Raw genomic sequence first — 26705 nt, forward strand, 5'->3', positions numbered from 1 at the left:
CAAGATGGTATTTGTGTGAATCCTTCCAACCTGCCCACAAAAAATCTCTCATCTTCCTCTCTAAAACCTCCACCACCTCCGAGGGGATAGGAAAAAGAGACAAAGTAAGTTGGCAAACTTGCTAGGGCACTTTTAATAAGAGTTATCTTTTCCCCTTTGATGAGATACCTTGCTTTCCAAGTAGTCAATTTCTGATCCATTCTCTCTATTATTGGGTTCCAAATGGTTTTAGAAGTACATTTGACACCCAAAGGCAACCCCAAATAAACTGAAGGTAGCTGTGCCACCTTGCACCCCAACAGATATGCCAAGCCTTGAATATTAGGGACCTCTCCGACTGCTATCATCTCACTCTTTTCTTGGTTTACTTTCAAACCTGACACAATCTCAAACCAAAAAAGAAGGTGTTTCAGATTCTGAACTTGCTCCTCTGAAGCCTTACAAAAGAAGAGTGTATCATCAGCATATTGTAGAATTGGAATAGCAGTCCCATTGGGCTTCACTTGGAAGCCCTCCAACAGCTCCCCCTCCACAGTCCTATCTACCAACTTGCTTAGACCTTCCATGCATCTGAAGGAGCAGGCACAAGATCCCAAGTGTCATTCTCATGTAAAGCATCAATCTCTGCATCCATGGCTTCCTTCCAATGAGGGCTACTATTAGCTTCTTGGTAGGAGTGAGGAACATTTGTGGAGGATAGGACAACAGACAAAGAGCTATGGTTTAAAGGAAAACCGTAGCGGTTAGGAGGTCTAGATATACGAGTAGAACGACGAAGAAGGACTAGCAATTCCAACAAAAAATGAAATGTGCTCAAGGAAAACAACATTACGTGATATACGAGTGTGACGAATAGAGGGATCATAACAAAGAAATCCTTTGTGGTCAGGACTGTAACCCACAAAGGCACACATGATAGACTGTGCAGACACTTTAGAATGCTCACAAGAGGGAAGATGAACAAAGCACACACATCCAAAAACATGAAGCATAGATAAATCTGGAGAATAACCAAATAACTTCTAAAAGGAAAACATATTACTAAGAATTGAGGAAGGAATATAATTGATCAAAAACACAGCTGTACTAGTTGCCTCTACCCAAAAGGAAGGTGGAGTATGGGACTCCTTGCTATACTGTCCTCACAACACCAAGGATATGTCCATTCTTGCGCTCGACCACACCATTATGCTGAAGAGTATCTAGACAACTTCGTTGCACTTGTATTCCATGGTCCTTCAAATAGGATAACAAATCTCCATCAGTGTATTCTCCCCTTGAATCCGAACGGAGAATACACACTTGTGATTGAAACCGAACCCGCACCATAGCATGAAACAACTTAAATGTTGGGAACACCTCAGACTTGTGGCGAAGAAAGTATATCCATGTGTACTTGGTACAATCATCAATGAACGACACAAAATATTTGTATCTAAGCCGAGAAGAGATAAAAGCAGTCCAAACATCACTATGTATAAGCTCGAAGGGAGAGGTAGCATGCTCAGATATGTGAGGAAGTGGTAAGGTACGACTCTTACTTAAGCAACAAGAAACACAAGATGTATCAAAGGTGTGCAAGGAAGGAACTTTATTCTTAATAAGGCCTTAATCAAACAAAAATTTTAAATTTTTAGAATGTAAATGATCCAAACGTTATGCCATAAGTCCCAAACATTATTTCTATGACTCAGAAAGGAACTAGAAGTGGAGGAACTGAAATAAACTGATGATGCTGCTGTTTGAGGATTCTCGAACTCCAATGCAAATAGACGGCCCAACCTACGCCCCTTCCCTTTCACCTTCCCAGTGTTCCGGTCCTGAATCAAACATCCATCCTGAGAGAAGATGAGAATGTTACCTTCATCAATTAATTGGCCAACAGAAATCAAGTTTGTAGTGAGATTAGGAACAAGAAGAGTCTTGCTTAGAGGGAAAGATGCAGTGGGTGAAAGCTTAAGAGACAGATCACTACTACCAATGATGTTTAACTTTTCACCATTGGCAATAATAATATGTTTGTGATGGGTTTTATTATGGTTACTTGGTTGGTTAGGGTAGGCTCCTGTCATGTGGTTGGTAGCTCCTGAGTCAAAGATCCAACTTCCAAGTATGAGAAGAAGAAGCACAATAACCGGAAAACTCATCAGGTAAGCCAATAGCAAAAAGAGCAAAAGAAATAGCAGAAGTTACCAGTTGTCGAATGTTTTCCTCAACCATAGATGCCAGAGAATCACCTTTAACAAAAGAATCACCACCAGTAGTAGATTTCTTACTCCCATGTGCTACAACAGCAGTGTCAATTCCATAGGTTGATCCGTCCAGCTTTATAGGAATAACATCTTCTCTATTGGAGGCTGTGTTCTTCCCTAAGAGAGAGATATGAGAGAGATAGAGAGGGAGAAGAGAAGAGGGAGGAGAAGAGAAGAAAGAAAGAGGTTTGATTGAGAACCAAAGACGTGGGCTGGCTCCTACCAGCTTGCTATTTATATTCTCTTAAAATAATATCAGATATTACAAGAATGCCCCTGGTGGCAATTCCTAATAATAAACAAATAACAAAAAAAAGAAAGGAAAAACTACCTGACAACACTTAAGATGACTAGGCTAACAACATACTAACAACAAACCAATAAACAAGTTTCACAACACTCCACCTCAAGTTGGGCTATATATGTTTGTCATGCCCAACTTGTCACACAACTCATTGTGCCGCGAGTATGGAAGTCCTTTTGTGAGGACATCAACAAGTTGTTCCTTGGAGTTGACATAAGGGATGCAAATTTCCCTTTTTTCCAAATCTTCCCTTATGAAGTGTTTGTCCACTTCATCTCTACTACGCATCAGGAAGTCCTGTACGATCTTTGGAACTTCATCTCTGCTACGCAATGGGAATACCCATGTATAGCGGGAGAAATCATCGATCAAAGTGATAAAGTACTTATACCCGCCCTCAGAGATTATAGTAGTATGCCCCATACATCAGAATACACAATATGAAAAGGAAAACTGGATCTTTTATTACTTGAATGAAAAGTTGTTCTACATTGTTTGCTCAATTGACATGTTTGACATTGAAAATTAGACACTGAACATGACTTAAATAAAAACGGAAACAAAGACTTCATTATTTCAAAAGAAACATGACCTAACTGACTATGCCACAAAAAAAATTGACTCTTATTTGATTGACTATATGACTCCGAGGACGACATCGAGAGACCAGCTTTGTTGTCGAGAATATAGAGACCATCCATTAGGCTTCCTCTACCAATCGTCCTCCTAGAAGTTAGATCCTAAAAAACACATGAACCAGGAAAAAATGTTACAATACAGTTTAAAGAGTTTGTGATGCTACTGATTGAAAGCATATAGTAAGTTGGGGAACATGCGACACACTATTTAGATTAAGGCCATGGGGAAGGGATATTGATCCTTGGCCTGCAATGGAGGAGAATGATCAATCTGCAAGCATCACTTTATCTCTTCCTGACAAAAGGCTATAAGTCTGAAACAAATTTGGCTTACCGGTCATGTGGTTAGAGGCCCCTGAGTCAATGATCCAAGGGGAATCAGTGGTAGTGGTGACATGGAATGCAGAAGCCGCATTACCTGACGTAGATGCAAATGAAGTAGGAGTACCAGTAACTGAACTATCCATCTGTCGCAAAGCCCTACCATATAACTCCATGTGATCTATGAAGGAATTCATGATATCTTCTTTGGGGTCAGAACTAGTAAAGTGATCTCGGGTAGTACCAGCAGCCTGAGTATCATGGGTTGCCACATGTGCTGCATTATGTGCTGTATTCGACTTCTTCTGACCTTGCACTTTACCTTGTTCTTGGTTCTTCATTGCCCACTTGGGCTTCCCATGAATTTCCCAACATGTGTCACGTGTATGTCGCGAGCGCCGACAGTGGGTACAAAATAACTTGTCAACCTTTATGGAGTCGCTTTTCTTCCCCATATTGTTATTACCCATTGCAGTCAAAGCTACCTGTTGCTCCCCCTTAGTTGTAACCATCACACTCCGCCTACTTTCTTCAAATTGAGCAAGGGCATATACCTCTTGAACCGAAGGCAACTCTTTGCTTCCTAAGATCTGAACTCTCAAGGGTTCATAAGCAGGGTTTAGTCCCAACAAGAAAGAAAACACCCGCTGTTGAGAAACTAACTTCTTATAGGCCTTTGCTTCCTAAGATCTGAACTCTCAAGGGTTCATAAGCAAGGTTTAGTCCCAACAAGAAAGAAAACACCCGCTGTTGAGAAACTAACTTCTTATAGGCCTTAGCATCATCATCATCATCATCATCATCATATTTCCACTTTATAGCTTGATAGTGATCCAATTCTTTCCATACGAAAGTAAGGGCCAAATAACAGGCAAACAAACTACGATTTCCCTGTTTACAGGTTGAGGATTCAGCTTGCAACTTGTAAATTTTGGCATAATGCCTTTGCTCAGAATAGGTGGTTTTGGCCTGTTCCGAAATCTCACTAGCGATGTCTGCCCACATAAAGTTTTTCTTCACCTCAGGTTCCATGGCTGCAAGGAGCCAAGACATCACCATATTGTTTTCTTGGTCCCACTTATCATGTTCAGCTGTCTCACACTTGGGTTCTTTCACTCTGCCATTTATGTAACCAACATTTTCCCTTGCTGTTACATAAAGTTTCACACTTTTATCCCACTCTAGGTAGTTTAGGCCATTTAAAGGGGTAATTGGCATGGGAAACATCATGTTTTCACCCCCCATACCAGCTGTACTACAAGTTGGTGCAACTCCAGATGATGTTGAATCATAGCTTGCCATTAAGAAAAAAAGGTCACAAATATACCAGACCAGATCCCACACAAACAGAATGCTAAACTCCCAAGAATTTTCACTTCTAGAAAGAAAAAAAATACTGAAAATATTCCAGCAATAGTTCGGCCCGTAGAATAGCCTAGTAATCAGTCCAGCAACTAGTCTACTAACAGGCTACTAAAAACAGTCTATTAACAGCGATAGGCCACAGGGAGTCATTAAAAAGGCCTACTAACAGTTCGACAACAGCACATGATTAAAAACAAACACATATGAATCAGAGACAACAAAGACAACCGAATTCAACAATCAAGAACTTAGGATGACAGTCCAAAAAAGGCAAGTTTTAAGATTGTCAAGTCAAGAACCCTTCAAATATGAATCTGAAGTCTGAATCAAATAAATGGGAAGCAAGAAAACCATAAGACGACACCAGATCTAGGGTTATAGGTTGATCGAGTCAGCCGATTGAGAGAAAACTGTGATTTACCAACACATCATGCGCCTTTTTCAAGAATAGGGAGATATCTTGTGCTGATCGAAACAGTCCCCATAAATCTCCAAACCAGAAACTGAGTGTAGGATTAAGAAGAGCTTGAGAGACCCTTCAATCTGGAGAGAAAAACTCAAATCACAGGCTGATGTAGAAGGCCAGAAGTCCAAAAAATGAAACTGTACAGTGTTGCTGCCCCAAGAAGAAGATCATAACTCCTTTGAAAACTTCACCAAATCAGATGTTGTTTGTAGGAAGATTAGATCAGGTCTAGGCAACACCAGAACTGAAGTTTGGCCTCAAACCAATGTCTCACAAGAGAGATCTTATGAAATCTCTCCTGCTGATTGCACAAAGAAGACTGAACAGAAAAGGGTTGATCAAAACAGCCCTAATATGACAGGATTACTGCTTCTAGTGAGTTTCACGAGAGAGAGAGAAAATAGATAAGAGAGCAACCTGCTCTGGTACAATGTCAACACTCTTGTGTGAATAGAGAGAAGAAGAACAAGAATAATCTTAGAGGTGCCAAGAATGAATGGCCCCCACTTCAAAGAGTCTCTTATATATTAAAAGATATGTACAATTACAAGAATGCCCATATAGGGCTGGAAGATAAAAGAAGAATAAGAAGTACAAGTAATGTACAACGAGGACTATACTAATAAGATACATCAAGTTATAGAGTCTCCACAGAAAGAAGATAGAGAGAAGAGAAGAGATAACTTTCCAGGGGCTTCTAAGGGTGGTATTTGTGGTCGGCCTAGAATCCTACCCAGTAGGAGAAAGGATTAGCTGAATGACATAGCTGTTCAGTGGTCTGTGGAACCAATGGTAACACTCCACACCAGTAATAAAATACATGGGTCCAATAACTATTAAATTCTCACTGTGGGTCCCATGTATTTTATCACTGGTGTGGGGCGTTATCATTGGTTCCACAGTCCACTAAACAGCCATTGTGTTAAGCTAATCTGAATTCCCCAGTAGAGTCTAATACATATTTGCTCTCGATTATCAAATGCCACAGCATGCTGTTTTCTTTTAGAAATCTCCAAAACCATTTTCCTAGAAAAGCACTATTCTTATTAGCCTCTCTATCCATAGCTCTCCCTCCTTGTTTTTGCTTTCCACATTCCAATTATCAAAACAATCCTTTTTGTCTTGTCTTGGGCCTCACAAAAAGTTCCTGATCTGAAACTCTTGTATTTCCCTTTTTTCACTGTATATCAGATCTGATTTCTTTTCTAACCCACCATGTGTACCCTAGTAGATCCTTCCCTTCCTACTAATTCTTCTGTTTCCCTAGAGTGCTTGGTGGTTTGTAAGGTTGAGGCCAACAGCCGTATCTATGTAAATTGGACAAAAAACACTAAAATTTGATAGAAAATGTTTCCTATTAATTTTAGTAGATTTCTCATTTTTATCTGGTTTATTCTTTTTTCTGAAATTAATCCGAGAAACATCTTGCTTAAAGTGTAAGACGCTCTGATTTGGGACTTTATGGATGTAGATATTGGCAAAGTTTTTTTGATCCCAAATTTGTGAACCTGTTGAACTTTAGTCTCACATATTGACTTTTATCTATATTTAGAACCTCTCTATGTTTTGGGGAGTCATCTCCTCTGGCATATCTATAATTAGGGATATTGGAGACAGCCCTTATGTGCAAACTGCCCATCTAGACTACCTATGTAGGGTGGTCTTAAGTTGTAAATATGTCTGATGGTGGTAGAGGCAAACTGGATATTTTAATAGTAGAGTCGGGGTGTTTGATTTTGAAGATCCTTAGAAATGGGAGTATGAAGATTTGGTGATTCTGTTGGATGTTTTAATACAATATAAAATCATTGGAATTTGGAAATAGAAAATGAGGTATTGGAACTTGTGATGATAAGGATATCACTGGATTGTATGAACTTCATCAAGAAACCTCCCAATCTTGCTTGTAGGACATGAATTAGGCCAAATGTTACTCTACTCTGAGCTAAATGGGAAAAATTGAACAACTATCATATAATGTTGTGAGACACAAGAGAATGAGGAACATTAGGAGAAGAATAACTAGAGTTCTTTGGCAGTAAACAATGAAGAAAGGAGGTAGAAAGAGAGGCTTGCTTGCTGGAAAAGGGTACTTATCACTAGGGGGTTGGATTACACTGATTAGATCAACCTTAGCAAACCTTCCAGTGTATTTTTTGTTAGCCTTTTAAGATCCTAGAAGGTGTTGGTCAAAGGTTAGAAAAAATGATAAGAAATTTTTTTGTGGGAACTGTGGGAAGATAAAATGGATCATAGGGTTAGTTGGGAAGTGATTAAAAGAAGTAAAAGTCTAGGGGGTTTAGGATAGGGAATATCCAGAGAAGGAATTTAGCTCGGTTGGGGAAGTGGCTATGGAGGATGCCTCTAGAGAGGGATAAACTATGGTCCAAGGTGATTATCAACATTCATGGGCTCTTGGACAATGGGTGGGATGCTGGAGTATCGGCTAGGGCAACTCAAGCTTCCCCATGGAAGGCTATCAATGCAGTGCTACCTTCATTTCTCCCCTATGTTAGGTATGATCCTTGTTTTGGTTACCGTACCAAATTTTGGGAACATGTTTGGATGGGGACTTCCCCTCTAAAAAGACCAATTTCCCTCTCTCAACCGAGGGTTAAAATATCAACACGATACGCCTGATACGGGGTGTATCCTATGGTATTGGACGGTTATGATATTGGATATGCTACGACTGGAGGTGTGTCCTGCCATTCGTGCGTATCGGTCCCATACAGACCCGTTTTGGTGTGTATTGCATAGTATTAGTTGATACGCACCGATAAGAAGGCGTATCAGACGAAAATTCAACAACACAGGTGTGACTCTATATAGGGAAAAAGGAGCTCGCGTGATTCGAACCTGCATCATCACTCAAATGTTAAATGGGCCTTTAATCACTTAGCCACCATTCATCTTATGCTTATAATTGAAATAAATTAATTCATATTAACTTCAACATCTACAGTTCACATAGAATTTAAACAAATAAATCATATTTATATCCAACAACTCCAACTACAAATTAAAAAATAATAATATTCAAAATTGTTATTTTATAAACTAATGGATTAAATAATTTATCAAATCCACATTTATATAAAAAAATGATTTTTTTATGTCAAGAAATTCATATTTGTAAAAACACTAATAATAGAATAATTATTTTAGTACTCAAATTTTACAAGTTTGCACATGATATGTATATTAAACTTTTTATAAATTATTAATTGATATTTTAATTTTAATTAAATAAAAACACATTTACTATTTACAAAAATAAAAATTATGTGTACAAAACATTTGACAAATTAATATAAGTTGAATCCATCAAATCCACTAATCTATATTTGTTCCAAAAATTGATTTTTTCTTTTAGAAAATTTATAGAAATAAAATTTTAATAGTGAAAATTATTTTAGTAATTAAAAATTATGAATTTGCATATAACATGTATCTTAATAGATTTGATATATTTTAAGTTAAGGTTATATATTTATATAAATTATTAATTGATATTTTATAATAACATATTTATTTTTTACAAAAATAAAAATATTGTTTATCAAACATTTAAGAATTAATCTTTTAGTTGACTTTTTTGTTAATGTTAAAATTAAAAATAGTAAAATAAAAAATAATTGATATAATAATTGCATATGGTTTGTGCCTTGGACTTTAATAGGAAATTAAATACTAATGGTTTTGTGCATGTTTTAATTTTAAAAAATCTATATAATATGTGTCTTGGACTCTTCATTGACGCATTGCCAATAAAATTGTATGATATTTATGCATCCCGCTATATTAATTGTAATGTATTTCTTCATCTATATTATTAGAATATATATTTTCTATGTATTTATACATTATTTGTGGACATTTTGACATTAAACTTAGTATTGTTAATATATTTGTGGAATTTGTAGCATTTCCCTAGTGTATCCAAGTGTCTACATTTTTTCGTCCGTATCAATGCGTTTCCAAAGTATATCCATATCCGTATCCCTATCCGAGTTGTCCGATATGATACCCGATACCAATACTTAATCCTTGCTCTCAACCATCTTCTCACACTTTAAGCTCTTTTCCTGCCAAAGGTATATGGTCTTAGCCTGTCCCACCTAGGATTGCAGCGTATTGTTGGAAGTTATAAGAAGATCAATACCTGTGACTTGCTCCAAAGAAGGAGGCCAAATTGGTGTTTATCCCCAAATTTGTGTGTTCATTGTAAGGCTAATGGTGAGACTTGATATCAGTTACTAATATCATGTGCTTTTGTTGTCTATATTTGGGAATGGTTTCTTTCTTTGTTTGGGTGCAGGTGGAATCCCTTGGATGATGTTCCTAGCTTCTTTGCTACAACATCCTTCGCATGGCCAAAGAAGAGGGGAAGAATTATGTGGAGATGTGCAAGGGTAGCTACACTATGGACAATATGGGAGGAAAGAAACTCAAGAATTTTCTAGATAAGGAGAGAGGTAGGGAGTCTCTAATTGAGTCCATTACAATTAGAGAAGCCCATTGGTTGAAGTCCTTTGAAACTTTCTCATCTGTCACAGTGGATGACCTACTTTGAAATTGGAAGGAAGTGGCTGAATTGTCCTACATAAAGAGAACCACCAATCCCTTGTGGTCTCCACTGGAGACAGGGTTCATTAAACTTTAATTTGGATGGAAGTAGCATAGGGAATCCTAGTTTGTCAGGAATTGGAGGGTTTAGTGATGAGGAGGGGAATTTAGTTGCTCTATTCTTAGGTCCAGCTGGTGTGGGTGATTCTCTCAGGGTGGAAGTCGTGGCTATAATAGGAGTGCAAAGGGCAAGACTGTTGAACATTAGCAAGTTAACTAATGAAGGAGACTCAAAACTGGTAGTGGGGTGGTTACAAAGTGAAGAAATGAAGCTATGGAACTACAACAGTGAGAAGAAAAAGTTTAAATGGTTGACCAAGGATATGGAAGTAAGAGTAAAGTGGGATAAGACACATCCAAACTCCTTTGTAGATATGTTGGCAAAGCAAGGGGTGGGAAGAGAAAATTTGTTCTGGGCACAATTGTAAAAGGATGAAGCTTGGGGAGAGATCAGAGAGCTTATCTCTCAGTGTTTATATTTTACTCTGTACACATACCTTCTTATTTAATGAATCTGCAGTTATTGATCAAAAAAGATAAAAATGATAGCTATCAAATGGGGGTCTATGCCCTTCTCAAATTATTTATATAATAGATTAGAAAATTAATAGATGCCCTTGAGCACTATAATAATGCAAAAAAAGCCATGCCCACTTCCATATATACTCGATTTGCACTAGCACTTTAATATGTAATATGGTATATATTAATGAATCATAATACAAAGAATCTGTATAAAGAAAATTTAATTAAATTTGGCAAGGCATACGTCTTAATAAATGAGACTTAGCTTCAAAAACTAGATATAGAAGCATGAGACAGGCATATTATATGGGATAAAAATACCTATATCCCGTGTCTGGGATTTTAGGAAATGGAGAGTTGTGTCCCCATTTCCTATAGTGTCCATGTGAATAACCATGTCTGGGTATCATAGCTGGGAAGCACTTTGAAGGGTTGTTCTTCACATACCATATTTAAATTTCTGTCCGGTATGTGGCCTGGGTGGAGTTTATTTTTTTTTAGCAGCTTTTTGGCTGATTATATTAGTTTCTAGATTGTTTATTTGGTGTGATGATATTGTCAGTAGTGCAGGAATTGAACATTGGTGGCAGCATGGTGACAGCTGCACTTGAAGAGGCATGTGGGACAAACAGATCCAGAATAAAGGACATGTACAATACTTTAGGTGATCTTGGTAGGAGAGAATGATTCTCTTTGATTTGCTGTCTAACATTCTTACACATACTCATGTATAACATATTGATGGCCTTCATGTATAAAAGGTGATGTGGCACAAATATGCCGACAGACGCAATCATTACTTGTCCCTCCTCCTCCACTTACAATCCAAGATGTATTTTCTGTTCTTCGCAAAATAAGGTATTGCATTTTTGTTTCTAGTTATATTCCATGACCACACAATACTTGGTGACGTTTTGGTGCTATGTCAATTTCTTCATCACCAACTGCAATTTGTTTATGTCTTCGCTAGACTAAATTTACCATTTACTTACTATCTACTTCTAAGCAAATTACATTTTCCATTTTACTTCTAAGAAAATCACATAGGGCATGTGATTTCATGTGCTACGCTTTCCACTTACTCTATTTTTGAATAATTATTGAGTAAACAGTAAATATTTGAATGTAATAGGTAAGATTCAAAGTATCGGTACACCCCGATATGGTGGAAGGGATGTAGTGGTACTTTGAACCTTCTGCCCTATATTCTTTTTTTTTTTCTGTTCAAAATTTAAAGCAAACCTTGAAATAATATATTATAATGTTTAAAACAATCATTTAAAAAACTTAAAAAAATGTATTGGTACCCTTTGATACAATGTATATTAGATGATATGGGTCAGTATATTGTGAAAATTTTGATCCTTGGGTGAGCCATATCTAGCATGGATTCTGTTTTCTTGGTAAACATGCAGAAGGATCTCAGAATAGTGAGAGAAGAGGAGGGAGAAGAGAGGAGAGAAGAGAAAAAAGGTTTTTTTAGAGAAAAAACATTAGCTGGTGGTGCCAACCTTTTTGATATTTATATTAGGGCAACCACTCAAATAATAAGACAATGTAAAATTACATATGTTTCCTTGCTCGAATCCCTCAGAAGCTGAGGACTAATAACTAGAGTTCTACAAGACAGAGGACATCAGAGGCCTCGGGTTAGGACTCGAGGCAGATTCTCTGACGGTTAAGTCAGTACGGGGGTGCGAAGAGGGGAATCAAGTACAGACGAAGTCTCTGAGGAGGCTATGCGTAGGTACTGAACTCCCAAAGTGAGGACACTTGAGCCGCCTGGAGGTTGGTGGAGATGAACGCTTGAGATGGGAGCCGTACAAGGGCAGTCAGAGAGCTTTGCGGGGATGTGTGGGCGCTCTACGATTGGCTCCGTGCGAGGGGTACAGGGTAGCTTCTACTGTGGCTAGTCGTGTTCCTGGTTCTGGCGTTTGTGGGCTGGGCCACCCTACATCACTTTCCCCCTCACTCTTGAGGCAAAGGTGAAGAATTCGGCTTTGGCTGATGGGAGTAGTAGTGGTGAACGCCAGTGGGTCCGGCAACTGAGGTCTTGCAATGACATTCCCTTTTGTGTCTCCACCTGGTTTGCCTTCATAAGTTGGGCCAAAGTTACGAGCGATTTGCGATGCCACTGCCTTGGACGAGTGATTGGGGGCCGTAACTCGCACAGGTCTACGCGTTGGGAGAACTGAAAGAATGGTAGGATCCATCTAATGGACGCCATAAAGGTTGCGGAATGGGTGGGCGAATTTCAAAAATTTCCTACCTTCTCCCAACTGGGAATCATATTCCCTAAATTTAGAATACAATATTCAAGGATCCTACTTGAACCATAATCAAACCAGATCTGTACCAAAAGATAAATGGGAGGAATATACCTGATCCGGAGAAGCAGTATCTTCCAAAGTTGGTGTTCACGCCCAAAGAATGCTCCAAGATCCATTCCTGCTGAAGATGACACAGCTGTGGATGGAACAGAACCAGCAGGGTGCGTCCTACACACTGGATCCTTCACAAGAATCCTCTGGAAACACTAAACACTGAATCCTTTTAGTCTTTGTTGCAAGACTAATGTCAAGAACAGATTTCTTGACTTTCTTTTTCTGCAAAGATCTAATCTTGCAAAAACAGATGGCGGCGGCAGGAGGAGAACTCTAAAAGCGAAAAGGCTGAACTGCCTTTTCCTTTTCTGGAGTATGAATGAGATCCTATCTCAATTCGCAGGAGATATCCTATATCTCTTCAAGGTGGTTCGAAATTTGATATTTCTCTCTCTTGGTTAGGGTTTCTCCTCCTTTCTTCTTGATTAAGAATCCTCCTAATTAAGAGTTATCCCAATCCAAATCAGTATTTGGATAGGGGATAATCTTAATCCTATCTGCAGATAAAGTTAGCTTACTCCTGATCTTATCAGGAGGTTACCAGATTCAAATTTAATTTGAATTTGGTCTCCAAGAGTGGATAAGGCTAAAGGCCCAATCCTTTTACTAACATTAATCTCAGATTCGCCCTAAGGATGGGTGATCATATCAGCCCACCTCGAAATGGGCTTTTGGCCCATTAAGTGTTCAGTGTCTAATTACTTTCCAATCTGCTGCCCAGTTGGGCTTCTTTGTATGGCGTGGGACCCAAGCATTGATCTACACACCAGCCACATGGGTTCGGCCTAGCCTTTAATACAATGCCCAGCCGAATTCACTGAAAAACTCAATGAACCCCTTGAGTCCATCATATGGACCCTATGGGCCCAACACTTACATTAAGTGGTCCCTGGGCCAAGCCATCTTATAAAAACCTAGGGACTGTGGGCAGGTGCAAGATTAACCCATAAGGTATTATCCTCTATGGTCTTACACTTAACCTCTCAGCCCTTAATGATCAAGCACTGCCCGACAAGAGAGGACCTCTCCCTCGGCTGCAAGGAACAGTGCCGCACTCTCCTCTCACATGGATCCCGGGAATTAAAACCATTTGCAAACAATTTGAAACCGTACATATATATATAAATATATTAGTTTTGCAAAACAAAATTCCAACGATTGAAATCAACTGCCGACAGTTTGGTTTCCATCAGAGAGAGTGCAGTCCCGATCATTACCCTTTGTCCGACAAAGTGGCTGATTCTGTCACTATGATCATCCACTCAGATGAATTCTCAAACTGCCCCAACATACCCAGGTTTTGATCCCCGCTAAGGATCTCACTGATTGGCATATCAAAGGCAGCCTGATCCAACACCTAGTGAAGTGTCATAATCGAGTCTAGGGGTCAGGTGTAACTTTCTAGTTTTGCCCATCTATCTCCAAGGTCCAGGGCAAGACTGGAAATCTGGTCCGGTTCAAAGATTCAAGTAATCCCATACTGCATGTGCCTCGGGTCTTACCCTGGTGGCTGAGACAAGCCATCCCAACACTTGGTGTCACACCAGTATCAGCCTTGGCAGGATAAATCTCCCCAGACTTATCCAACGGCTGTGAACATTTAAAACTAACACGAGTCTCTATAAATGTCCAGTTTTAGGGTTTTACACAGAATTAAACCAAACAACATGAATCAAACATGCACTTTATTTATTTCCACTAAATAACAAAAGCACATCAAATCAGATTGAAGCTAAGGGCATACAAAAACTGTCTAACAAGAACATCCCGTGCGCGGAGTGGCTTTTCGGTCAAATCAGCGCGTGTATTCGCGCAGCTAGGTCGCATAAGCCGGTGGTTCATAGTGGGCGGACACGTTGGTTCACCCTGAGCGTCGTTTCGCCTTCCGAGGCTGGATGTTTAGGGGTATGGCGCGGCTGGATCGTAGGTGCACCCTGAGTGTCGTTTTGCCTTCCGAGGACGGACGTTTAGGGGTGTGGCGCGGCTGGATCGCAGGTGCGGAGGCATTTTGCGTCCGTTGGATCAAGGATGATCTGAGTCGTATTTGGCGTGTCGTTTCGCCTTCCGAGGATGAGCATTACGCGACGTGCTGTGGTTGAGTTGTTGAGGTGGTGACGACTCAACCATTGGATCTTGGGATATCTGGGTCATTCGTTCTCCTTTAAATAGGGCCCTTAGCGGCAACACTCTTGTCGTTTGCCTCTAAGCGCCTTTGCCTTCGAGTGAACTCAGCTTCCATACTCTCTAACCTTCAACACTTCATTCTCACTCTTTCTTCCTCCACATTTCTTAGGTAATTTTAAACAATCTCTTTCTCAGATTTTGGACCTGAGTGCTATGTCTTCCGAATGAGTCGGAGGGGAGCTCTTCCCGTATCCCTTTTCCCCTTTCTCCTTTGAGTCCTTTTACTCTTGCCCCCCTTCTGTCGGAGGTTGAGGTGCTTCGGGGGAGGGTAGCCTCCGAGGGTGCCGAAGGCAGTTGTCGAGGCGAGGACCCTCCCTGCGAGAGTGCCAGCTTTGTGACACCGAGGGAGGCCGAGGGGGAGGAAACCCTAGACCATGTTCCTGGGACGAGGGTTGCCCAGGTAGTAGCTGAGACCGATGTCTTCCGCCTGGGTTTCGAGAATTCTCTAGATGGGGACTAGGTCAAAGCTCTAGCAAGGCAGTACTTCATTCCCTCATATTATGGTATGAGGGTGCTCGAAGTAGGCGAACAGCCGTGGACTCCTAAGGAGGGGGAGATCCGCATCTACCAACATTTTCTCCAATTCGGTCTTCAGTTTCCCTTTCATCTGTTGATTTCTGAACTGTTGAGGGCGTATGGGATTATTCTTAGCCAGCTGGTGCCCAACACTGTTAGGACTATAGTGGCCATTCTGGTGGTGGCTCGGTTCCAGGGGATGGAACTGATGCCAAGACTCTTCCGAGCATTGTTTGTGCCGAGGAAGCATTCTTCCAAGGACGACATGTACTACCTCCAACCCCGTAGGACCAAGCTGATAGACAACCCTTCTTTCGTCCATAACTGGAAGGGAAAATTCTTCTTTTTGTCATGTCCCGAGGGTTGGTCCTTCAGATCAGGGTGGGGAGAGGTTAGCCGGGCTACGGAGAAGAGTGTCCCCTTGCTCACGAGTGAGGAGAACGATGATCTCACACGGTTGCTCGACCTGGGGAGAGTCTAAGCCCAACCTTTGGTAGAGGAGGGGGTCCCACTAGTTTTTGCGGGGCTCAGCTCTGCTCCCCTTGGTAGGAGAGGCCCTGCAATCCCTTAACACGTCCTTTTCCTTTTTTTGTTTTTCTTTGCTGCATTACTAGTGGATTTGCTTTATTTGCAGAGGTGCCGATGGATGCCTGCAAGGTTGTGTTGGAACGTGCTCGTGCCATGCAGAAGGAGCGGGCTAAAACGCCTCAGAGGCCTTCTGATGGGCAGAAGGAGGTCTCTACCCCTGCGAAGGGAGGGTCCTCTTGTCAGGTCCCTACTAAAGGGACCACTCCAGCAGCTCCCACGAAGGTAGCAACTTCACAAGTCCCTACCAAGGGGAAGAAGCTCGCCGATGAGGTGCTGCCGAAGCCGACCACCGGGTCGTAGAAGCCTGCCCAGGAGACCGAGGCGGGACAGAAGAGGCCGACCGAGGAAGCCGTGGGGGATCAGCCCTTACAGAAGGTGGCATGCTCCAGGGGCTTGACGGGGGATGCCTTGAGGGGGTCCCACAAAGAACGAATGGGGCCGTTTTCTACCCCCACACCCTTGGAGGAGCACAAGCGGTCTAACCAGGTCTTTCGTCCCCAATGGAACATTCGCGAGGACTCTATCCGAATGGAGGGGTTGGTCAAGCCCTGGTGAGCGGGGCCCTCCTCTCGAGGGATCGCTTTTAGATGCTGGGGAGCACGCTCGAGAGAGTCTACACCCATGGCCTAGGAAGCCTGACGGAGGTAATGCTTGTCTCTTTTCCTTCATGCCTTTTTGTTTCATTGTGGAATACTAATTGTTTCTTTGCTACAGGTCTGCCTTCACTATGTTGGTCTTGGGGACCGGCTGAAGCTGACCTTGGCCCAAATGGACAAGCTAGAGGAGAAGGGAAAGCTCCAGTAGGCTGCCGCTGCTGCCGAGGAAAAGTACCATCAGTTCCGACAGAGCTGCATCGACGAACAGAAGTTCCGGATGGAGGCTCAAGCGCAGCTGAAGGAGGTGCAGGAAAGCCTCTCCAAGGAGCAGTTGGAGAGGGCCCGCATCGGAAGCCTTCTTTCTGAGGCTGAGCGACGCCTCACCCAGGCCGAGGGAGATGTTGCCGAGGCGAAGAAGAGGGTGTCCAAGGCAGAGAAGAGGGCCGAGGGAGGAGCAAAGTGTGCCGTGGAGGTTGAACAGAAGGCCGCTGAGGCTGAGAAGAGGGCCTAGGAGGCAGAGAAACGAGTTGAGGAACTGTCCGATCTTGCCTCTGGGGCTTACTTGGACGGGATCGAGGATACCAAGAAGGCGCTCGCGGTGGCTTTGCCTGACTTCGATGCTGAATCATTGAAGGTGATCCCTGATTCTCTCGAGGAGGCTGCCAACTCTGTTCTTCCCCTTCCGATAGGAGGCAAGGCCCAAGCTTGGCTTTGAAACAATTTTGTAAAGCCAAAAATTTTTGTGCATAATGAAAATCAATGGCATTTTTTATGTTTGCCTCAAATGTTGCATTTGCTGTGTTGTTTTTCCTTGTGTTGTTTGCACTTATGCTTTTGCTGCTGAAGGGTCCATGCCCCTCCAAAAGAAAAATCACAGCATGAGACAAGTGTAGTTCTCTTCAATTTACTTGTGTGTTGAAAGCATGGTGGAGGGGTGGATGTGGCAAAGCCTCCGCGGATAGGCCAGGGCTTGCCTGGCCCGACTCCCTTCTAAGTCTTCACTTAGGCAAGGCCGAAGAGGCCTGTGATGGGGGGAGGCCGAAGTGGAGCATGAGGCTCGCCTGGCTCTCTTCCCCTTACTTGTACTTGGGTAAATAGCAAGATGACCTGTCGACGTGAGAGTGGGGGCCGAGTCTGAGCTGAGGCTCGCCTGTCTCCCATTCTTTTAAGTGTTGGCTTCAACGAGGCCGAAGTGGCCAGCCGTATTGGGGGGTGGCCAAGACAGAGCTGAGCCTCGTCTGGCTCCGTGGGGCCTAGGCAGAGTCGAAGCTCACCTGGCTCCCATATCCCTGAACGTATGTTTCGACGAGGTTGAGCGCAACGCTCCGAGGAGGTTGGCTTCCTTTGTTGGTAGCGCTAAGTGTGAAAGCTTAGGAGGCTAGCCACCACTGAGGTGGGGGGCTGAGGCGCATAGGGCCCTCGACCGTCCTGGTGTATTTTGATGCATTAAGTCATAGCTAGGGTGTTCGCTACTTATTCATTAAGTCTTGGCGTCGGTCTAGCGAGGGGGTATAGTCCTCGGAGGAGGCCGTGCGCCCTTGCCAGTCGCAAGGCCGAAGAGTTGTAAGGACTTAGTAGGTACACACGCTAAGCATTGAGTCGAAGAGGAACTTTGCTTCATTCATTCCATAATTTCAAAGAGATGTTACAATCACTTGTAGTACATCTGGAGGTTCTCCGAATTCCATGTCCGAGGTTTAGATCTTCCATCTAGGTGTTCCAAGTGAAAAGTGTCAGGGCCGATGACTCGCTTGATTCTGTAGGGGCCTAGCTTCCCTACTCTGGGTTCGGGGACCATGACTTTTCTGAGGACAAGGTCTCCTTCTTGATAGTGTCTTTCTTTTACCCTGGAGTTGTAGTAGTGGGCCACTCGCTGCTGGTAAGCGACTACCCTTATCTGTGCTTGTTCTCGGGCTTCTTCTAGCAGGTCTAAGTTTGCTCTGAGGGCTTCATCATTTTCAGCTTCATTGTACGCCTCAACTCGGAGTGTTGGCTGGCCGATCCTTGCTGGGATTACTACTTCTGTGTCGTAGGTTAAGCAGAAGGGAGTTTCTCCCGTGGCTGTTCGAGGTGTAGTTCGGTAAGCCCAGAGTACCCCGTTCAGTTCATCAGCCCATAAGCCTTTGGTGACCTCGGCTAGGCCGTTGGTTTGAGGATAGCCTACCGAGGTGTACTGTTGCCTGATGCCGAGGGAGGCGCACCACTCCCGGAACTTGGCGTCATCAAATTGCTTCCTGTTGTCGATGACCAGCATGTAGGGTAGGCCAAAGCGGTAGATGGTGTTTTTCCAAAAGAAATTTTGGATGGCTCGCGCCGTGATGGCGGCCAAGGGCTTGGCTTCTACCCACTTGGTGAAGTAGTCTACTACAACAACGAGGTACTTTCTGCCCTTCGTGGCCTGAGGAAAAAGGCCAAAGAGGTCCATGCCCCATTTGGCGAAGGGCCATGGGCTACTGAGGGTTGAGATAGTGGTGGCCGATTGATGGCATAAGTTGGCGTACCTTTGGCATGGGTCACACTTACGCACTAATCTAGCTGCGTCCTTGTGGAGGGTGGGCCAGAAGTAGCCCTACCTTAGGGCTTTTTGGGCTAGGGCTCTCCCACCGAGATGATTATTGCAGATGCCTTCATGAATTTCTCGTAGCACATAGCTGCCCTCCTCCGGATGAACGCATCGGAGGTAAGGCAAGGTGAAGGATCTTCGATACAGTTTCCCCTCCAGTAGGGTGTAGTGGGTTGCTTGTTGTCTGAGTCGTTTTGCCTCATTTCTATCTTCAGGCAGCCGTCCAGTGGATAGGAAGTTGACGATGGAATCTGTCCATGAAGGTTCGACTTCTATTGGGAGTATTTGGGCTTCTTCAATGGAAGGCCGAAGCAGCTTCTCGACGTGCACGGTCCAACCGGTGGATCCTCTTAGGTACTTGCCAACTTGGAGAGGGTGTCGGCTCGTGCGTTCTTGGCTCGCGAGACCCGTTGCAGGGAGAAGCGTTGGAAGTGGTGAGCTAGATCTTGGACTTTGGCGAGGTACTTGGACATACTTTGTTCCTTGGCCTCGTACTCGCCGTTCACCTAATTCACCACCAATTGAGAGTCATTGAAGGCCTTAACGTTTGAGGAGCCGAGGTCCCTAGCAAGCTGCAGATCAGCGAGCAGGGCCTCGTACTCGGCTTCATTGTTCGATGCTGGAAAGTCGAACCTTAGCGCATACTCCAGGGTTGTCATCTGGGGTGAGGAGGATGAGGCCCGCTCCGCTTCCTTTAGCATTGGAGGAGTTGTTAACAAAAAGCTTCCATTGGGGTTGAGCCTTGTTGTCAACATGATCCCCCTTAGCATTTTCTAGGAGTTGGCAAAGGGCTCGACTGAAGGTGCATTCTACTATGAAATCTAACAGAGCTTGTGCTTTGATCGTGGGCTTCGGCTGGTACTAGATGTCAAACTCAGACTGCTCGATGGCCCACTTTGTCAAGCACCCCGAGGTCTCGGGTTTGGCGAGGACAAACTTGAGGGGCTGGTTCGTTAGGACCACTACAGTGTGGGCCTGGAAGTACGGTCGAAGTTTCCTTGTCAAAACCACGAGGGCAAAAGCCAACTTCTCTATCTCTGGGTACCTAGTCTCGGCGTCGCAGAGGACCTTGCTAGCATAGTACACTGGCTTCTACACACCATCTTCCTTGATGAGGACTGAGCTGACTACTTCATCTTTGGTCGAGAGGTACAGGTACAAGGTTTCCCCTTCGGTCGGATGGGTGAGAAGGGGAGGCGAAGTAAGGTACGCCTTGAGCTGGTCAAAGGCGCGCTGGCACTCCTCCGTCCATTGGAACTTTTTTAGCTTCTTGATGGCACAGAAGAAGGGTAGGCAGCGGTCAACTGACTTTGACATGAAGCGATTGAGGGCTGCTATTCGGCTGGTGAGTTTTTGGGTCTCCTTTACCGTCCGCGGGGGTACCATGGATAGTATGGCCTGTATCTTCTCAGGATTAGCCTCAATGCCTCTTTGAGTGACGACAAAACCTAGGAATTTGCTTGATGTAATGTCGAAGGCACATTTGCTGGGGTTGAGCTTCATGTTGTACTTCCTCAAGGTATCGAAGGTCTCGGCCTTCAGGCTCTTCACTACCATATCATCCACGTAGGCTTTGACGTTCCTCCCATCTGTTCTTTAAACACCTTGTTGACAAGGCGCTGGTAGGTCATTCTTGAGGCCGAAGGGCATCACACGGTAGCAGTATGTGCCATGTTCAGTGATGAACGAGGTCTTTTCTTCATCGTCTGGGTGCATCTTTATCTAATTGCATCCTGAGAAGGCATTCATGAAGCTAAGTAGCTCATACCTTGCAGTGGCGTCAACGAGGTGGTCTATCCTTGGCAAAGGAAAACTATCCTTGGGGTAGGCTCGATTAAGGTCTCTCGGGTGCTGCCGACGTCGAGTAACTTTTCGACTTCCTCCTCTATGGCCTTCCAACACTCCGGTGCAAAGTTCCTCTTCTTCTGCCGAACTGACCTAGAGCTCGGGTCCACGCTTAGCCAGTTCGGATAGGCTCTCGGGGGGAAGGTTGGACCCGACATGGACTGTCTTGTCGGGCTCGTCCTCGTCTAGGGGGACCGAGACGATGTCCTCAGCCAGCTAACTTCGGCTCGTTGGCTCCACCCTGAGGTCGAGACCCTCTAGTGGTAAAGCTTCTTTGTTCTTGCCCTTCAACGCTGCCACATAGCATTGACGAGCGGCATGCTGGTCCCCACGAACAACTCCGTTGCCGTGCTCAGTGGTGAATTTCAAAGTGAGGTGGTAGGAGGAGATGGCTGCCCGGAGTGCGTGGAGAGTTGGTCTCCCCATGATGGCGTTGTAGGGTGAGCCAATCTTCATGACCAGGAACTCTGTCATCCTTGTCACCTGCTGGGGCTCCGTCGCTATTGTGATTGGTAGGGAGATCTTGCCCTCTGGTTTGATGATGTCGCCGAAGAAGCCAACTAGTGGAGCATCTACTGGTTGGAGGCGCTCTGGAGCTATCTTCATCTTTTCAAAAGCTTCGTAGAAAAGGATGTTGGTTGAGGAGCCACTGTCAACAAGGATCTTTTTGACTACGAAGTTTGAAATGACGACCGAAACCACCAATGCGTCGTCATGAGGGACTGCTACCCCCTTCAGGTCCTCGCCCGTGAAGGAGTGGGACTTGCTTTTGCTTCTTGGGGGCCGGCCCCTGGATGTTCAGCTGCCTGGCGTAGGCTTTGCGAGCCGAGGCCGAGGCTCCACCTGAGGTTGTGCCTCCCACTATGACGTCGATGACGCCTGCTGCTTGTTGGTGCTGCTACTAAGAGGACGAGGCGCCGGCCTCGCCTCTGACATACTGCTTGAGGTGGACCCGACGAATGAGGGACTCTATCTCATTTTTGAGATCATGACAGTCCTCGGTGTCATGGCCGGTGCCTTGGTGGAACTTGTAGTATTTTTTGGGGTTCCCTCGACGAGGGCTCTTCTTCAGCTTTTCAGGCCACTTCATAAATTTCTCCTACCCGATTTGCATCAGAATCTGTGTGCGGGTGGAGTTGAGTGGCGTGTACTGATTGTAAGCCAAGGCCGAGGCCGGTGGCTTTTTGTTGTTGTTGTTCCTACGGCCCTGGTCTCCATTCTTTCTCTTCTTCTCGGGGGCTTCGTCTCGGTGCTCTGTGCCTCTCTCATGGGCGTCTGTAGCCGAAGCCTCTTCGATGACAATGTATTTTTTGGCCCTTTCTAGGAACTCCAGCTTCGTCTTTGGCTGGCTTTTGGCAATGAAGCATTTGAGGGTCGAGACGGGGAGTAGCCCGCTGATGGCGGCATGCATGGAGACTAGGGGGTCAAGGTCGCGAACCTCGAGTTCTTCTTTCTTGAAGCGATCGATGTATGACTGCAGACTCTCTCCTCGCTTCTGCTTGATAGTCATCAGCGAGACAATGCTTTTTTGGGGGGGCCGACTACTGATGAAGCGTGCAAGGAACATGTTGGAAAACTACTCCCATGAGTTGATGGATCGAGGTGGGAGGCTTGAGAACCACCGCCGAGCGGCTCCCTTGAAGGTTGCCTGGAAAGTCTGGCACGTCAAGGTGTTGGAATATCCATACAGGATCATGAGCGCCCTGAAGCTCTCTAGGTGGTCGTCTGGGTCAGTGTTCCCGTCGTACATGTCCAAGGTGGGAGCTTTGAAGTTTGGAGGTAGAGGCTCGGCGATGATATCAAGGGAGAAGGCATCCATTCTCCCTAGGTAGTTTCTTTGTCCGGTTGATGTGTCAGTTCGGCCTTCCTTAACCTGTCGGAGCTCGGCTTTGACAGCATTGAGCTCGGCTCGGAGTTCGGCGAACATGGGGTGAGGCATGGCTTGCGCACCATCCCGGTTTTCACGGACATGATGGTGCTCGGCGCGGACTCCGGAGTGCTCGGAGTTGAGACCGCGTGCTTAGCCCCTAGCGTGGCGGTCATTCAAAACGTCCCGGAGGTCCAAGACATGAGGGGAAGAGGCTCGACGCCGGCCTTCGGCCTTAGAATAGGCGATGGGGCGATCGCGGCGTCTGCCTTCGTCTCTCGGATTGGTCCTTCGGCATCGGTGATGCTGTTCGGAGGGTTGGCGGCTATCCTCTGATCGTTCCGGTTCTTCCTCCCTTCGGTTGGGAGGTCTGGAGTTGCCCTCCTTGTGGTTGGGAGGTCTAGAGGTCTTGGAGAGCGGGTCGGCCAGGCGACTGCTACAGAACTCTAAAGGCTTGGTTCGTTGCGTGTGGCCGAGGCTGGGATCGATTGGCTGGTGGACCCATAACGGCCCAACTATGCTGATTCCCCGACAAGGTGGTCACCCTAGGGGCGACCTCTTGCTTGGCGGTAGTTCTGCTCAACTTGCTGTGTCAAGTACTCCAGGCGATTGAGCACGGCCTGGAATTGTTCATTGGTGACAAGATTTTGTGTACTTGTTCTTCGCACCATGTTGGTCGTTCGAAGCTTGGGGACTTGTTAGCTCGTTAAAGTTCTTTTAGGGAACGTCTTAGCAATGCTTCCCACAGACGACGCCAATTGTTGATGCTCAAGTTGGCTGAGGACAACAAAGTAATTTCTTCCCTTGAGCTCAGAGGGTATGTCGAAGGCTTTGAAGGACTCGAGGATGAGGTACCAAGGCCGAAGGCTGGGGGTTGAGGCTGAAGTGTATCGAATCCCGCAGAAGCCGAGGACTAGTAACTTTAGTTTTGCAAGATAGAGGACGTTAGAGGCCTCGGGTTAGGACCTGAGGCAAAGGCTCTGATGGTCAAGTCAGAATAGGGGTGCGAAGAGGGGAATCAAGTACAGACGAAGTCTCCGAGGAGGCTATGCGTAGGTACTGTACTCCCAAGGTGAGGACACTCAAGTTCAGTGGTAGGGTCAAATTTCAGAATCAGAATCAAGTCCCCCCATACCTAGAGTGGGGGCTACCCCCTATATATACTTGAGCTGCCTGGAGGTTGGTGGAGATGAACGCCTTAGATGGGAGCCATACAAGGGCAGTCAGAGAGCTCTGCGGGGACGTGTTGGCACTCTGCGATTGGCTCCGTACGAGGAGTGCAGGGTAGCTCTTGCTATGGCTAGTTGCGTTCCTGGTTTTGGTGTTCGTGGGCTGGGCTGGGCTGGGCCACCCTACATCAATTATTTTTCGAAGTAAAATGATTTCTACAATGTTTGCTCAGCCGACAAGTTTGACATCTGAAATCTGATATTGGCACTGACTTAAATAAATCTGGTTACAAAACTTTTATTGATTCAAAAGATAAATGACCCAAACAACTATGCCATAAATGGACTTGACTCTTACTAGACAGACTCTTAGACTCAATGGCCACAAGACTAGATTTATTCTCCATCATGTAAAGACCACCTACCATACAACCTCTACCAATCATCTTCCCCGTGGCCAAAACCTGTATCACACATGAGGAAGGGAAAATGGTTACTAAGCAGATTAACGAATTTGTTATACTACTAACAGAGAATAAGTTTATAGGTAGTTTTGGAACATGTAGAACATCAGAAAGGGTGAGCCCAAGAGGAAGGGAGATGGTTCCTTGACCAGCTATGGTGGAGAAAGAACCATCAACAAGTCTCACCTTCTCATGACCAGATAATAGATGATAAGATTGAAAACAATTGGACTTACTCATCATATGGTTTGAGGCTCTAGAATCTATTATCCAAGGAGAGTCTGAGGGATGAGAGGACATATGGAAAGCTGTGTCAAAATAACACCCACTCATGCAGCAAATTTAAAACCATTTAAACATATAAAAACATCAACAATAGATACTATTGATGTCACAATTTTGTAATTCTAACTCCTCCCAAAACCTTTCCCCTGAATCTTCCTTTTTGATTAAAGCAAATTCAGGATGCACCAGCACCCAAACTGAGGAGACTTTGCCAATAGCCGCCACTAGTCTTCTTTAACTCTAGCACTTGTCTTCAATGTATCTTCTATTTCTTTCCTTCCAAATACAACAATAGACCGCAAATGAAATGCAGCTCCACAACACTTTAGCCTTAATGTTTATTATGAATTAATTAATTATGTTATTTTGTATTATTAATTTTTTAATTAGTTAACATTTTATTGTTTATTGATGTATTAAGTAAATTAGTAATAAAATAATTATTCAATTATTAGTTAATTAATCAATCAATTAATTAATTAATTAATTAATTTTGGTATTTTTAATTAATTATTAACATTAATTTTTATTTTTAATACTTATAACTTAATTAATAATTTTAATATTTTATTATTAATTAATAATTAAATTATTTTATTAATATGTTATTAAATAATTAGTAATTTATTAATGGGTCATGGGTCTAATATTAACTCCTAAAAATATTGTAAGGAAGGTGCTTTTTCTGTTAAACAAGTTCCCCCTCCTTTCCCACTTGTTTTCCATCAAAATGGTGGGATTTCGCATCCTAAGAATTGAGAACTGTAATCCCACCTTTTCCCTTCCCATCTCATGACACCCCACAAACCAAACACGGGAAGAGTGAAATATTTGAGAATAGTTCATTATTCCCCTTCCCATCCCACAAACCAAATGAAGCCATAGAGTGGTATGAGATGAGAAACCCTGAATTAATTATGAGCTCTAGGGAGGATTTAGAAGCATCCCTATAGACGTTTTGGGTCTGCGAAACCAGTTCTAAACTAATGGAATATTGTAGATTCTGGATTATGTTCTCGATAATAGGGTTGTTCTCTCAATGAGAAGATTCCTAAGAATATATGATTTCTCTTAGGATTGAAAGAATCATTCTTTCTTCCTTTAGGATAAATCCTGTGTCTAAAGATGGAGAAAATTAAGAAAGATTATAGCAGAACTGCAGAATATAAGTTAAAGAAGAATTTCAGGAAAGAACCATCAAGAATTCAAGCAAGACTTCAAACTACTTAAGGAACTAGTAATCATCCAAGAATCTTTCAAGAGAGCAGGAAATGCAAAAAGATTAGATAGAAATCAGACCAGACAGTAAAAACTAGTAGAAAAGTTGGATATATTAGAGATGGGGAGATCCTAAAAATAAATTATTGAAAAAATCCAATTTTTGTTGCTTTTGTTAATCACTCCAAGTTTTGATCAGCAGTGAGTATCAATTACTCTATTTTTTGTTACTTCTCCTATAGTCCCACTTTTAAATGTTGCATTGAGCATGTAGTGCCATGTATTATGGATGCCATTTGTATGGTCTTTCCAACTGATCAGTTTTTGCTTAAGTTTTGATCGGCAGTGAGACGATTTTTTTTTTTTGATAGGTAAAAGTTCATTAAGAATTCTTTATCAGCAAAAAGATAAATATCTGTTACAAGCATATCCCCAAGGGAGGTGCAAAGTGCAGCCTCACTCTTTAAAAGAAAAAAAAAAAAACAGCATAAAAATTACAATTGGGCCCAATTCAACTGATCCCTAG

At 43.6% G+C, this 26705-nt stretch overlaps 1 protein-coding gene across 10 annotated transcripts in view; it reads left to right on the forward strand.

Annotated features, from left to right (window-relative positions):
- LOC148854983 (DNA ligase 6-like) overlaps window positions 1-26705 on the forward strand; it is a 113069-nt gene that overhangs the window by 12558 nt on the left and 73806 nt on the right. For 7 of the 10 annotated variants that reach the window (XR_016094889.1, XR_016094887.1, XR_016094886.1 and 4 more), the window contains exons 5-6: window positions 11066-11173; window positions 11262-11358. Coding sequence is in view for 4 of the 10 variants with exons in the window: in XM_088941211.1 (XP_088797337.1) it covers window positions 11066-11173; window positions 11262-11358 (205 nt within the window). In the remaining 6 variants the exon portion in view is untranslated. The remainder of the gene's footprint in view (window positions 1-11065; window positions 11174-11261; window positions 11359-26705) is intronic. The other 3 variants (XM_088941212.1, XM_088941213.1, XM_088941214.1) reach the window with 3 other exon arrangements.

This window comes from Nelumbo lutea, chromosome 4 (genome assembly GCF_056320005.1).
Source record: "Nelumbo lutea isolate HS-2025 chromosome 4, American lotus-T2T, whole genome shotgun sequence".
NCBI lineage: Eukaryota > Viridiplantae > Streptophyta > Magnoliopsida > Proteales > Nelumbonaceae > Nelumbo > Nelumbo lutea.